The following is a 13755-nucleotide window of genomic DNA, read 5'->3' on the forward strand; positions in this document are numbered from 1 at the left end:
GAGCGCTCCAAGGGGCTGCGGGGGCCAGCAGAAGCACAGCCTCCAGGCCCACGCAGGCGCGGAGTGCCGGGAGATGCCGGCCTGGTCTGGGGTGGGGGCCTGTGCCCGCATCCGATCCCTGCCCCCCAACACCCCATCGTTGCCCATGTTCTCATCTCAGAATGTCACCATTTCCATCTGCTTGCATAAGCCAGGAACTCGGGGCTCCACCTTAACACCTCCTTCTCCTTCATCTCCAGGGGAACTAATTGCCGAATCCTGTCCATTTCATCTCCTAAACATCCCTGGCGCTCATCCCTGCCCAATGTGCTCTCGTCTCCTGGCTGGACCACTGCAGGGTCTCCTACTGGGCGCCTTCTTCCCTTTTGCCTCCCTCCAGACTAACCGAATGGGGATGTCTGGAGGTGAGGCCAGGGTATGGGTCCTTCTCAAACTTCTCCATGCTTCTTACACATCTGGGGCTACAAATCACCACTCCAGGCCACTCTGCACAGCAGCCAAGATAATTGTTCTGAAACACCTATTTGATCTCTCACTGCCCTCTTTACAACCCCTCACAGGCTTCCCAGATGGCTCCTCTGATCAAGACAGCACTCCCTCCACAGCCCACTCATCCAGGCTCACCACTGCCACCCCCGATGTCTCTGGAAGTCCTCCCCTCACCCTGGCCTTCCTCCAGCCCTTCTCATCCTCCACACTCCCTTTGGCCAGAATCAGCACATGGTGTTCCCCTCCTGGGAGCATCTCCTTCCGCATCCCACTCTCACAAGCTCTCGGGGAACTCTTCTCTCTTCCTTCTTCACACTTCCCTGTTTGCAGTTATACATTCCTAAGCATGACTATTTGATTAATGTCTCCCTTTCCCCACCTCGAAGGCAGAACTATGTCCGAATTTGTCATTGTCACAGCACACGCTAATCATTCAGGAATATTCGGTGGACTGAGGGACTAGATAATTACAACACGCATTCAGGTGAAGGCAGTGATGGTGGATACACAACTGGGAAGATCACAACCCCAAACTGAAGGAGGAGGCATCTTACTGAGAGATAAAGGACTCACTGGACTTTTTCTGGCCAGGGCACTGGGGCAGGAGGAGGCTGCTCTGCATAGCGGGTGCGAACAAGGCTGTGGAACAGGTAATCCATAGGAAGTAGCAAATGGGAGATACGACTGGAAAGATGAGCTGTGACTGGATCACACAGAGCCTTGAGCTCCAGGCTAAGGGGTGCGGGCTTGATGCTGTGGGCCACGGGGAATCCTTGAACACTAAGTTTAGCGTGGAGAGGCCTTCACTAGTATTTCCAGCACGAGGGCGGTATACAAGCATGTCATCGCGGGAAGAGATCTGAGCTCATGCAAGCCCAGCCCTTTCATTTAGGAGGTGAGAAAGTTGAGGCCCAGAGAGGGAAAGTAATTTCCTCAAGGGCACACAGCTGACTCCCAGTGCAGTGTTTTTTCAAAAGGAAAAGAAGGACCATCTCAATTACATCAGTCTAATTTCAGCCCCTTATTAATTTTTTACATTGCTTCCACCGATCAACCTCCTTTTCTTTGCCAATTATTAGACAATATATTTGTTCACAAAGTATTCCTCCTGGCTAGGGACTTCCCCGTTGGTGCAGTGGTTAAGAATATGCCTGCCAATGCAGGGGATGTGGGTTCGATCCCTGGTCCAGGAAGATCCCACATGCCGTGGAGCAACTAAGCCCGTGAGCCACAACTACTGAGCCTGCACTCTAGAACCCGCGAGCCACAACTTCTGAAGCCTATGCGCCTAGAGCCTGTGCTTTGCAACAAGAGAAGACACCGCAATGAGAAGCTTGCGCACCGCAATGAAGAGTAGCCCCCGCCCACCGCAACTAGAGAAAGCCTGAGCGCAGCAACGAAGACCCAACACAGCCAAAAATAAATAAATAAATAAATTTATTAAAAAAAAAAAAGTATTCCTCCTGGCTCCTGCTCTGTTGGCCACAGCTGCTTAGACGGCCTGGCTTCTGGGACTAACTCTGCCACTTACATACCTTGGGTCATTCCCTCCCCTCTTGTGGACCTTTAGTTTCTAGCTTGCACTGTTAACTGCAGACTTCCCAGAGAGAGTCAATATAGGAAAAGTCCTCTGCTAGGCCAGTCATAATGGAGATGAATGTTCAAAGGCCCTGTGGCACCCTCAAGCTGATAACTTTGTCCAGCAGCTAGGCCCAGAAATGGCCATGAAGACACTTTCCAAGACCTGACAATAATTCCCTGGTGAGCCTAGCTGGGCCTTTCTAACATTATTTTTAACACCTGCCCTCAGATGTTTTGAAGGGGCAAATGGAGGTGTCAGGCATGAGCGAGAACTCTGTGTGTAGAGTGAGGCTCTGAGGGAGCTGCTGGTGAGCCCTGAGGCTACACAAGGATCTAAAAAGGAAGAGAAAACGTACACAAACTGCAGCTGGTCATCATTCCTCTTCTAAACCCTATTACATCATATCTCCCCAAGGACTGACTCTGTTCCTCCTTAAAGAACTGGTGAATCATTCTTTTTTTCTAAAAGCAGTTCCTTCTACAAATGAAGGAATCCCCATGGCAACGATTTTATGTCATTGGACCCCTAAGAAGGAAGTAGAGTGGGAGCTCTTTGCCTCTGCCCAGGATCTGAGGCCTCTCGTTTACATAAGTCTGAGAGACAAAGGAATTGGCCTAACCTTCAGCCTTCCGCTAAGGTAGAAGCTAAGAGGAGTCTCCGAAAGAAAACAATAAGCAGGGCTATCAGAGCGGTCCACAAACATCTGAGGAAGACGCGGAAAGCGCAGAGGAGGGTGTGCTGTTCTGCAGTCTTCGGGGGGGAGAGCCCAGACCATCTGCTATCCTGGGGGCGGCTGTGGGGGGGCTGCCGCCCTGGCCTCTTCCCAAGCTGTGCTGGGGAGACCGCCTTCCCTCTCCTTCCTCCTCCCCACACCCCACCCCTTTTTTCCCTGTGCCAGAAAGAATCCCCTTCCCTCTCGACAGAATGGGAAAAGAATGAAAAGAACCACCTCTGGTCGGACTTGGCCTGTAACACTCCTCTTACAGAGAAGAAGCGGGGCTTGGTGCCCTCCTGCAGGCCAGCAGGGATGAGTGGAGCGCGTGTGAGCGATCCCGCTGCAGTGGTGACTGCCTGGAAGCATCCAGCTCTCTGCAGAGTAGTCTCTCTCTTTCTCATACCCACAGGGCATTCTGCTGGAATGACTCGGACCCATTTACAGCTTCAGGGACTTCTGCGGGGCCCCTATCCTTGTGTAGGCTCAGGGCTCACCAGCAGCTCCCTCAGAGCCTCATTCTACACACAGAGTTCTCGCTCATGCCTGACACCTCCATTTGCCTCTTCAAAACATCTGAGGGCAAGTGGCCAAGGTGGGGTTCACCTCCTGACTCAGGGACCGTCAGCACCTCCACCCAGCCCCAGGCCCACCCTGGACCTCCAAGGCACAGAGAGACAAAAGGCCTGGGGAGCAGAAGGGCTGAGTCTCACCCAGCTGGAGACCACGGTGCTTTCTCCATTGGCTAGGGGACCTCTCCTGCCTCCTGAGCCCTGGGATGCTTCTGTCTCTGTCTCTTTCTCTCCTGTTTGGCTCAGAGCCTTAATCTTCACACCACCCACCTCAGTGTCCCATTCAGGCCCACCCTACTTACCATGTCCAGGACTCCAGAACTTTCTCCTCACCTGGGAACTGTCACCCGCCATCGCTTTATGACTTCGCATTGGGAACAGTGAAACAAAATGACCTGGTGATAGGCTGTTTGGGACATGGGCCTCCCTGGCCCCCTCCTGCAGGCTTCCCAGTCACAGCGCCACCGCCTGCCACCTTAGCCAGTGCCAGCTGCTTCCCTCTCCCTCAGGACAGAGCCTCACCCACGGCCAGGTGGTCTACCTGGGGGGCTGGCTTTGCCCGTCCTGGGGTCTCTGGGGAGGGGAGGAAGGGGAGTAGGAGGGGGGGAAACGTGACCATCCCCAAGAGAGGGATAAAAGCCAGCAGCTCCCTCTACCTCTTTCCTGCCGGGAGCCCCCAGGCAGCAGACCCTAGACGCTCTGGGTCGATGGCCCTGCCCAGGCACGCAGGGCAGGCGGGCAGGTGGGTTCGGCTTCTTTCCAGTTCTTCTAAATGCGAATCACGTGTGCTTGGGCTTTGGCGTCTGTTCCTGCGTTTGTTCCTCGCGGCCCACTGCTCACCATCCTAAAGAAAAAGAGACACGAGACACCCTTACTCACCGTTGCCTCCACTTCAGGCTCTAAGGTTGCTGCCCTTCCTCCTCCAGTTATCTGACGTTTCCCCGCAGGCCCGTGTTTGTTGCCGGGAAAGAGACTGAGAAGACGAGATCCCGTCCTCAAGTCCCAGCAACTATTGCCGGGAAAAGGATAAACCCCTCAGGCAGGGTGTCTTCCTTCGGCTGAGGCTGCCTTTATTTCTGGGTTGGGGGTTTAACAGTAAAGGTTTTCAACTGGTAAATGTCCTTTGGGTGAAGCTTGCCCCAGATTACAATATAGATAGTTGTTCGTATGTCACCCCAAATCCCATGGAGACGGGACTCTTCCCTCAGGCTGAGCACAGCTCTCTGGCAGTAGAACGCCCCTTCCCCGCTACAAGTCGTTTGAAGGCCCTCTCCCCACCCCCCCTTCACAGCGCCTTAGGGGCCCCAGCGGTTAACCCCATGCCTGGCAGAGTGGGGTTAGCACGGACCTGATGGGCCCAGGCAGCCTGGGGCGAGGAGCGGGTCTGGTCCTAGCTGCACTAGTGGGGGCAGATCCCGGCCCTGCCTGCTTCCCACCTGGCTAGGCTCCACCCTGAACTTCCTCCTCAGTAGGACAGGGCTAGTACTGCCCGCCTCAGGGACTGCTCTGAGGATCACAGACTGTGTATATAAAATTAGAACAACAAATGACAATTTGACAAATCCTTCCCGTAAAGGTTTTTCTAGAGAAGCTCTTAGGTGTGGAGTTGAAAGGAAGAGATGTCCAAGGAAGAGATTCTTCAGTCAACAGACTTTTGAGCAACTCTGTGCTAGATGCTGGGGCACCTAGGGGTGCCTGGGAACAGGGGAACAACGACGGAGGGGCAGGGAAGGAGGTGAGCTGAAATGGGTGGGCACAAGCTGGACAGGCAGAATCCAGAGGGGCCAGATGAGCCGCCAGGGTTGTGGCTGCCCAGCCAGCATCTTTCGCGACCCGGGCAGTAGGAAGTCATGGAGAGCAGCATCTTTTCTGCCCTCTGGTGGGGACGGAGTTGGGGCAGAAGGGCCATGCGGAGGACGTGGGCTCAGCCCCTGTGTCTGCCAGAACGGTGGCTCTGACTTCAAGGCAAGGAGGGAAAAGACTTAGAGGGAAAAGATTCCCCATTAGCCTTGGGAGATAGAAAGGGGACCTGAGCAAAGGGCTGGAGCTGGTTCCCTGGAGCAGAGAGGAGTGAGAGCAGGCAGCACGCCCAGAAACATCTCAGTGTGGCCTGAACAAGGCAAGACTGGATTGAGAGCACCCTGGCATGGCAGGAGAGCGGTGGACAAGCTTGCAGTGGCGCTGTCAGGCCCAGAAAGGCTGGCAGGCTTTGGACTTGCTGTTGAGCAGAAGCCTCTTCTGGGATGTAAGTTCATGCCCTTCCACACAGTGAGCCTGGAGGGCTTTTCCTGCCTCCAAATGAAATGAAGTCATATCTTCGACAATCAAGAACTTCCACATTGATCCTAAGTTCCTTTTTAAAAAGATGCTACAATTCAAATGTCCATCAATGGCTGAATGGATAAATCAAATATGGTATATCCATACAACGGTGTATTACTCAGCCATTAAAAGGAACGAAGTACTGACATACGCTGTGACACGGATGAATCTTGGAAATCTTAGTGAAATCAACCTGACACAAAAGTTCACATACTCTATGATTCCATTTATAGGAAATGTCCAGGATAGGTAACTCCATAGAGACAGAAAGCAGACTGGTGCTTGCCAGGGCTGGGGGGAGGGGGAAAGGTAGTGACCGCAGAATGGGTAGGGGTTTTCATTCGTGGGGATGAAAACGTTTTGAAACTTGATAAGGGTGGTAGTTGTACAACCCTGTGAATGTAACAAATGCCACTGGACTGTACACTTTAAAGTGGTTCATTCTGTGATTTTATGTTATGTGAAATTTGCCTCCATTTTTTTAAAAAATTGCAGATGAAAGAAGAGAAATGAAATGTTGTCATGGATGCTCTGATGCTGTCAGGGCCCACCTCAGGGAGTGACACCTGACTTACTCCCCTCCCTGCCTGCTGGGATGCTGCCACAGACAGGCCTGGGTTGTCAGCCCCCCGCAGGACATGCCCCCCCGTTACACTCCCCCTTCCAGGGGCCCCACCAATGCCTAACTTGCACGGGGGTATAAAGTTCTGACCCTCTCTGCCCCTTTACTCCTCTGAGCGCCCAGCTTCAGAGTGCCCAAAGGTCTGCTGAAACACACCCCAGCTCAACTCCTCCCTCTGCCCATGCCTGCCCCCTTCCCAGATGCACATCCCAAGAATTCCCGCTAACATGCCCCCACCCCCCACCAGCCCTCTCCCTCCAGAGCCAACCTCCTCTCTGGGTTGGCTTCTTGGGGACCCACTGCAGCAGACTCCTGTACGGGAAAGCGTTACCTAGCCACGCAAATCAGCAGGGCGACAGTCTGGACCACTCGGTGACCCGAGGCCAGACCATACCCTTTGTGGTCATGTAGGACAAGACTGTGTGAGTCTAGGTGCCGCTGGTGTTTCTGGTTTTTTTTGTTTTGTTTTGTTTTTTGCGGTGCGCGGGCCTCTCACTGTTGTGGCCTCTCCCGTTGCGGAGCACAGGCCCCGGACGCGCAGGCTCAGCGGCCATGGCTCACGGGCCCAGCCGCTCCGCGGCTTGTGGGATCTTCCCGGACCGGGGCACGAACCCGTGTCCCCTGCATCGGCAGGCGGACTCTCAACCACTGCACCACCAGGGAAGCCCGGTGTTTCTGTTTATATCATCTGAGGAGCAGGATTGCAGAGCGGGCCTGTCTTGGCATTTTGGTTTCACAGTTGCTTTGGGACCCCTGCCAGGACAGGGCCCCTGACTGGGAGAACTTTGGAAAGACATTCACCCAACCATCCTGATCCCCCAGGTTACTTGTTTCCAAGCCTTTTAAAAATAGAAGTGTGAAAACCACATAATTGCCAAGAAGCCTTGGGGTTCTGCGCTTCTGCGGCCACGGTCCTGTTGGAACGCAGCCTTGGGATGCAGGAACAAGTCCCTGTTCCCCTGCCTGTGACTCAGGCGGCGCAGGCACACTTGGAACGTCGTCGGGTGCCAGGCCACGAGGCCCGACGGGGCAGCGGTCACCGGGCAAGCCGAGCCTGCCCTGTAATCACTCAGGGCGGTGGAGGTGCCGGAACAGCCTTCCGCCACCCTGGCCTCTCCTTCAAACCCTGGGCTGTGAGCAAAAGGGATTCTTGCCCAGTAAAGGAGGTGGAGATGGGAGATGGGGAGTCTGGGAACTCAGGCAGGTCATGAAGTCACATCCTTAAAATTTCTGCCACTTATCTTCAAAAAGAAAATATCAGAACTGCCTATTTCACCAGGTCCAAGTAGTTTTCTTTAACAAGTATTTTAAGAGCCTGGAATAAAGCAGGATAACATATCAAGAATTTACTTAAACGCGGCAACTTGAAATGTGTGATATTTTGCAGAATCGGGGCTGAGGTTTACTTTGGTGGAAATGATGAGGGCGGAGTGGGCTGAGCCTGAGCGAATGATGGTGTATAAAAGATATCACCGCAGCGGAGAACGAGCAGGCTTTTCCAGAACGAAAAAGTGTTCCATTTCCATGCAGTAACTGATAAGCTAGCGATAAACCATTTCCCCTTCTTCATTAACGATCCCAAAGGAGTTTTCCTGCCTGAGATTTAACTTGCCTAAACTTCTACAAGCCCCCTGGGGCAATGAAACCGTTTAGTTTAAAAGGTGTAATTCAGATTTCATTTTACTAATTTGCTGAGACCTCCCCCACTTAAGTGAGATAGTTAAGTAGTTGGTAAAACACTACACCAATTATTTAAAATATTAATACATTGGTGATTTTGAAAATAATGTAGAATAACATGTGACGTTAATTTGGATAAGTGGTTGGGTCAGTTTCGTGCATGAAATGCAATTCCAGCACCAGGCCCTTTGCCCGTGGCCATGGATTTGGAGGCTCACACTATGGGATGTTGCCCAAGTCACTACTAGCACACACGGATATCGTGCCCAGCTCCTTGTCAAGGATAAACTGTAGTGTCTGCCAGGAGGACGGTGGAGACCAAACATGCTGTTTGCCTCCCCGGCACCATCCCTCTGGGGGTTTGGACCTGATTCGCTTCTGGGGGGGATCGGGAAGGTGTGCAGCCTGATTTAAAAGCAAACCTTGAGCCCTTTTAAAGAACAATAAAACATATTTTACATGAAAAAAAATTTTTTTTTGCTCCTTTTTGCAGGCCACTGGGGATATATTTCCTGGACTTGTGATTTGGAGGTAGCCTTTTTCTTCCTCTTTTCGTGGTTCCTACTGGAAGCATCCAGGCTGAGCTGACATTTTCACACCTTGAAAATGACTTTCCCATTGTCCTATAGTTCTAATTAGGGATGTGTACTCAGGTTTCTCCTTGGCTTTGAAAAATGCTTTAAAAAATCAGAAAGCCTCTGATTTGAGGAAAAACTGAGAAGTTTTCTTGGTGACTTTTGAGAAAAATAGGCTCTTCCACTGCTAGAGAGTAGTGTCAGGACATGTGACCTGTGCAGCCACACGGGGCCCGGTGCCCAGAAGGGCCCTACACTTGGTTTAATACTCAGCTGTCACCTGGACAAACCTTGAGGACATTATGCTCAGTGGAAGAAGCCAGTCACAAAAGGTCAAATACTGCATGATTCCACTTATATGAGGCGCATAGAGGAGTCAAATTCATAGAGACAGAAAATAGAATGGTGGCTGTCAGGCGCTGGGAGGACAGGTAATGGGGAGCTATTGTTTAAGGGAAACAGTTTCCATTTGGAAAGATGGAAGAGTTCTGAAGATGGATGATGGTGATAGTTGCACGGCAGTGTGAATGTACTTAATGCCACTGAACTGTATACTCAAAAAGGGTTATAATGGCAAATTTTATGTTATACAGATGTTACCACGGTAAAAACAAAATAGAATTCTGCTGCTGCTGCCTTGAAATTGTTATTTTTTTAACAAAGGGTCCTACATTTTTGTTTTGCACTGGGCCTTGTAAATTACCTGGCCAACTGAGCAGTGTTTCAGGAACTTTAATGGATACGAGTCTCCTGGGATCAGAAGATACAGGTTCTGAGTCATTCTCTGGGGCGAGGCCCAAGATTCTGCCTTTCCAAGACGCTCCCAGGGGCTGCTGATGCCGTGGTTTGTGGACCACACTTTGTAGCGAGGATATAGAGCAGTGAGACCTGGTTCAGGTCCTAGAAAAGTTCCGGGCATAGTTCCTAAGGAACTTAGTCATTTTGAGGAGGGCATGACTTTCTCGGTCCTTTGGGCAGCCACAGGATACACTGAAATTTGAACAAAACCTTCTGCGGCTCCCCCTACATTAAGCAGTAAACTCACCAAGTCTGTCTTCTGGGGTTCCTTTTCTAGCTGGGTTAATGGTATCTCTGTTACACTTCCAACTCAAATCTGCTTCTTTTCCTGCCTCTGGTACAACAGAGAACTGGCCCCAAAGGTGAGTCACGAAGCCACGTCGGCCTCAGCAAACCTGCAGCTCCTTGCATCTTCTGCAGGCCCCCAACCCTCACAGACCAGGCCTTCGTAAGCATCCATGGCCCTGGGGCTTGGCTTGGACTAGGGGCCTCTTGCTCTACTCTATCACCCTCTCCAGCTCTAGGGACACTGAAGCCACTCTCTGGTGCTTTGTTTCCCTAGACCCCCTGATTAGCATAGCCTGTGCCCTTCAAACCCTGAGTCAGAGTTGGACTAGCAACTTTTTTCTTCCTACTTCAAGATTTCATGACTCATTGAAATCGTAAGGGTTTGCATGCTAGTATAATGGAGGGCATCTGTGGGGAATCTCTATAATTGATCCCTGCCCCACTCCTGCTGTCGAGACCAAGAAGAACCCAGGCTGGTGTCAAGTTACCAGTAGGTGCCATGGTAAGAGCACTGGACATCAGGACCTCCAGAGATGGCAAGAGTCTCCAGCAGAACCGCAGTTGGGAGGAGCCCCAGCTGAGCCTAACCCTGGGTTCTGGGCATAGCTACGTCTGATGAATTTGTGGGCTGGCAGCCCCTGGGACCCATAGCATTATACCATTTGTGTGAGGTTAGCAAGGAAGCAAGAAGACGTGTGTTTGGGTGAAGGTGCCTGGGAGCAGAGATGGGAGAAGCAGCGAGTGAAAGAACAGTGTAAGAACAGTTCCTGTCCCTCGGAACTAAGTCTCTGTGGGGCGTAGAGCACAAGTAGAGGGTGGCTCCCTCTGGATTCAAACCCTACGTGCAGGGTAGTTCGGGGGATATTGTTATTCTGCACAAGTGACTCCGGGCTGAGTGGCGATCAGGATGGGATTTAATGTTCCTCCAAAGCCTGGTCAGCATCTGGGGGCCTAAGCAGAGAGGTCTCCTTTGAAGGCGATGACACAGCTGTAATAACGTCTCCCTCCCTCGTCTCCCTGTCTCGCGGTGCCAGCAAAAATGTGGGCTGGTGAAGGGAGGCCAGAGAGGATCACTGCCAAAATGGGTAAAATTAAAAGGTGAGCCTCCAGCTCTTTCTTATTTTGCTAGCAGGAGAATTGCTGGGCTCGGAACAGAGACCTGGAACTGTAATAAGGAAGAGCAGCATTTTATCTCAGAAAAGATCGGTTTAATTTGCATTTGGCTTTGGAATACAGGGAATAATTCTCTTCTGAAAAGATTAATCTTCCCCACTTTGCTCCTCTTTAGCTTTCTGAATGAACTTGACTCCTTGAATGTGCCCCAGCCAGATGGGTGGAGTCAGGAAAATGGGCGTGAGGGTGGGGGTCATGGGGGAGATCGGTTGGACGTTAGCATCTTTCCAAGAATGTTCCACCCAAGCACAGGATAGGTGTAGACTGGGTCTGTGCAATGTCCCCCCTATCAAAAAGAATCCCCTAGGAGGTTCTTCATAAACTCAATTCATGAATTTCGAGCCGTCGCCTTTGAATTACTGGAACAAGGATCAGACTCTTTGGTTAAAAAGACAGGTCATTGGGGCTTCCCTGGTGGCGCAGTGGTTGAGAGTCTGCCTGCCGATGCAGGGGACACGGGTTCGTGCCCCGGGCCGGGAAGATCCCACATGCCGCGGAGCGGCTGGGCCCGTGAGCCATGGCCGCTGGGCCTGCGCGTCCGGAGCCTGTGCTCCGCAACGGGAGAGGCCACAACAGTGAGAGTCCCGCGTACCGCAAAAAAAAAAAAAAAGACAGGTCATGTCTGGGCTACGGCACCGTGGACTAGGAAGGCCAAGGGGAGGGGGTGATGCTGGTCGTTATGATAAGCCTGGCAGAAGAAAAGTATCCATAAATTTAGACCAAGAGGCACTAAATCCTTCCAAGTGATGATAATTATTGTACAAGCATCGAGAGGCAGTCTTCTCAACGGTTGGCTGAGCAGACCCTCCCATGGAAATCCGCTTCTCCCCTAGGCAAAGTGTCCCCTTTTGGCCTTGATGCCAGGCGGGCCTCAGCAGCGCTTTGCCTGTTCACAGGCATGGTTCCCATCACCCTGGCCCACAGCCCTCAAAACTCTCTGTCTTGCCTGTGACTTCCCAGACTGTCACCCTTCACAAGCTCATGTTCTGTAGCTCTGGCAACCAGTTTTGTGCGTGGAAGTAGAGATGGTGGTCGGTGTTATGGGCTGAATTGTGTCCCCCATAAGTTCCTATGTTGGAGCCCTAACTGCCAGTCCCTCAGAGTGTGACTGTTTGGAGATTGGGCCTTTAAAGAGGTAATGAAGCTAAAATTAGGTCATTAGGGCAGGTCCTAATTAACGACTGGGGTCCCTGTAAGAAGAGAGGAAGACACAACCCAGGGAAGACCAGGTGAGAACACCTGGTCATCTACAAGCCATCTACAAGCCAAGGAGCAGAGCCTCAGAAGAAACAACCCACCACACCTGGCTTTCAGACTTCTAGCCTCCAGAGTTGTGGAAGAATACACTTCTGTTTTTCAGCCTTGCAGCCTGGGATACTTTGTTCTGGCAACCTTGGCAAACTAACACAGTGGGGGAAGTAATGAAATAGATACAGAAGAGGTTTCCAGAACCCCTGAGAGGGCCGAGGCTGAGGACACGTAGGACGGGTTGGCCTGTAGGAAGAAGACAGGCCACTGGGGGGTAGAAGTGGGGGTCATCTGACACCCGAGGGCAGATGTGGGAACGGGAGGAGGACCAACCTGGAAGGCAAAACAGGGATTCCAGGGCCATAAGTAGAGGGGAGGGCCGACGGAGGGACATGCCTGCCCTCTCCACCCACCAACATCTTGATGTACTGTCCCTCCGTTCCAAAGGGGCTGGATCTACGACTACAGGAACATGAGGGAACAGCCAAAAGTACATGAGACCCATTTCCTAAGACGTGAAACACAAGCCAAGGTTCTGTTTGTTCTCTGACAATGTAAACATCACACATTTTTATTAAGAGAGAAAATAAAAAGCCAAGAATCCACACGAGCCTCTCTAGAGAGAATCTCGTCACCGCCACGACCGAGGAATCTGGCCTTCACCGGCATCTTAGCCCCGCTGACCGTCAGACGGTTGCCCAGACAGACGGCCACGTCCAGGGGCTGCATTAGGACTTGGGTGAGGGCCCTTTTCACTCTCTAAATAACATTCAAAGTTATATTTTACGACTGTGTTGGTATAAAGATGAAGATGTTAACATTGTATACTAAAACGTTTTCTTCAGCCTAAAAGTTTATTTCTGCCTTCTGATTCTACAAGAAATGGAAATATTCCCATGGGCCCCTATGGTACAGGGGGCCTCCTGGGCCTCATGGGGGAGTGGGCCGTGGTCCTGGTGTGAGCCGTCCTACAGCCCAGAGGCCACACAGGCTGGGCAGGAGGGTGGGGGTCCCTGGGAGATGGAAAAGCAGACTTGGCTCTGAGCAGAATGGGGGCAGGGAGCAAGGCCAGCAAGTCACTGGCCCCTGTTTGGCCCCCAGGGAAGGGGAGCGGGTAGGACCTGCAGGGATGGCACCTTTTTTAAAAAAAAATAAATTTATTTATGTTATCTTATTTATCTATTTTTGGCTGCACTGGGTCTTTGTTGCTGTGCCAGCTTTCTCTAGTTGCGGCGAGCGGGGGCTACTCCTTGTTGCGGTGCGCGGGCTTCTCATTGCGGTGGCTTCTCTTGCTGTGGAGCGTGGGCTCTAGGCACGTGGCCTTCAGTAGTTGTGGCATGAGGGCTCAGTAGTTGTGGCTCGTGGGCTTAGTTGTTCCCTGGCATGTAGGATCTTCCTGGACCAGGGCTCGAACCCGTGTCCCCTGCATTGGCAGGCGGATTCTTAACCACTGAGCCACCAGGGAAGCCCAGGGATGGCGTCTTGATGCTGCCTTGCTTGCCCTCCTCACCCAGGGGTCTCAGATCTCCCTTCACCAGGGGCCAGAGCTGGCACGGAGCCTGGGGTCTGGCTGAAAGCTGGGTCAGGTGGCCTGGGGTGGGGTGCGGGGGACGCCCCATGGTTGTAGCCTGGCAGGCATGCCCTGCATCTTATCCAGCTTCCTCCACAATCCCCAGCAGAGTGCTGGCCTGTGG

The 13755-nt window shown here is 52.2% G+C and overlaps 1 protein-coding gene across 1 annotated transcript in view; it reads right to left on the reverse strand.

The window, feature by feature from the left end:
- Nucleotides 1-13755, reverse strand: part of LOC117203171 (uncharacterized) — a 29592-nt gene that overhangs the window by 7365 nt on the left and 8472 nt on the right. Inside the window, exons 4-5 of the mRNA XM_049705852.1 lie at nucleotides 4012-4199; nucleotides 3658-3719 (exon numbers count right to left, since the gene is read on the reverse strand). Coding sequence (XP_049561809.1) covers nucleotides 3658-3719; nucleotides 4012-4199 — 250 coding nt within the window. The remainder of the gene's footprint in view (nucleotides 1-3657; nucleotides 3720-4011; nucleotides 4200-13755) is intronic.

The sequence above is a fragment of the Orcinus orca genome, chromosome 2 (assembly GCF_937001465.1).
Source record: "Orcinus orca chromosome 2, mOrcOrc1.1, whole genome shotgun sequence".
NCBI classification, from domain to species: domain Eukaryota; kingdom Metazoa; phylum Chordata; class Mammalia; order Artiodactyla; family Delphinidae; genus Orcinus; species Orcinus orca.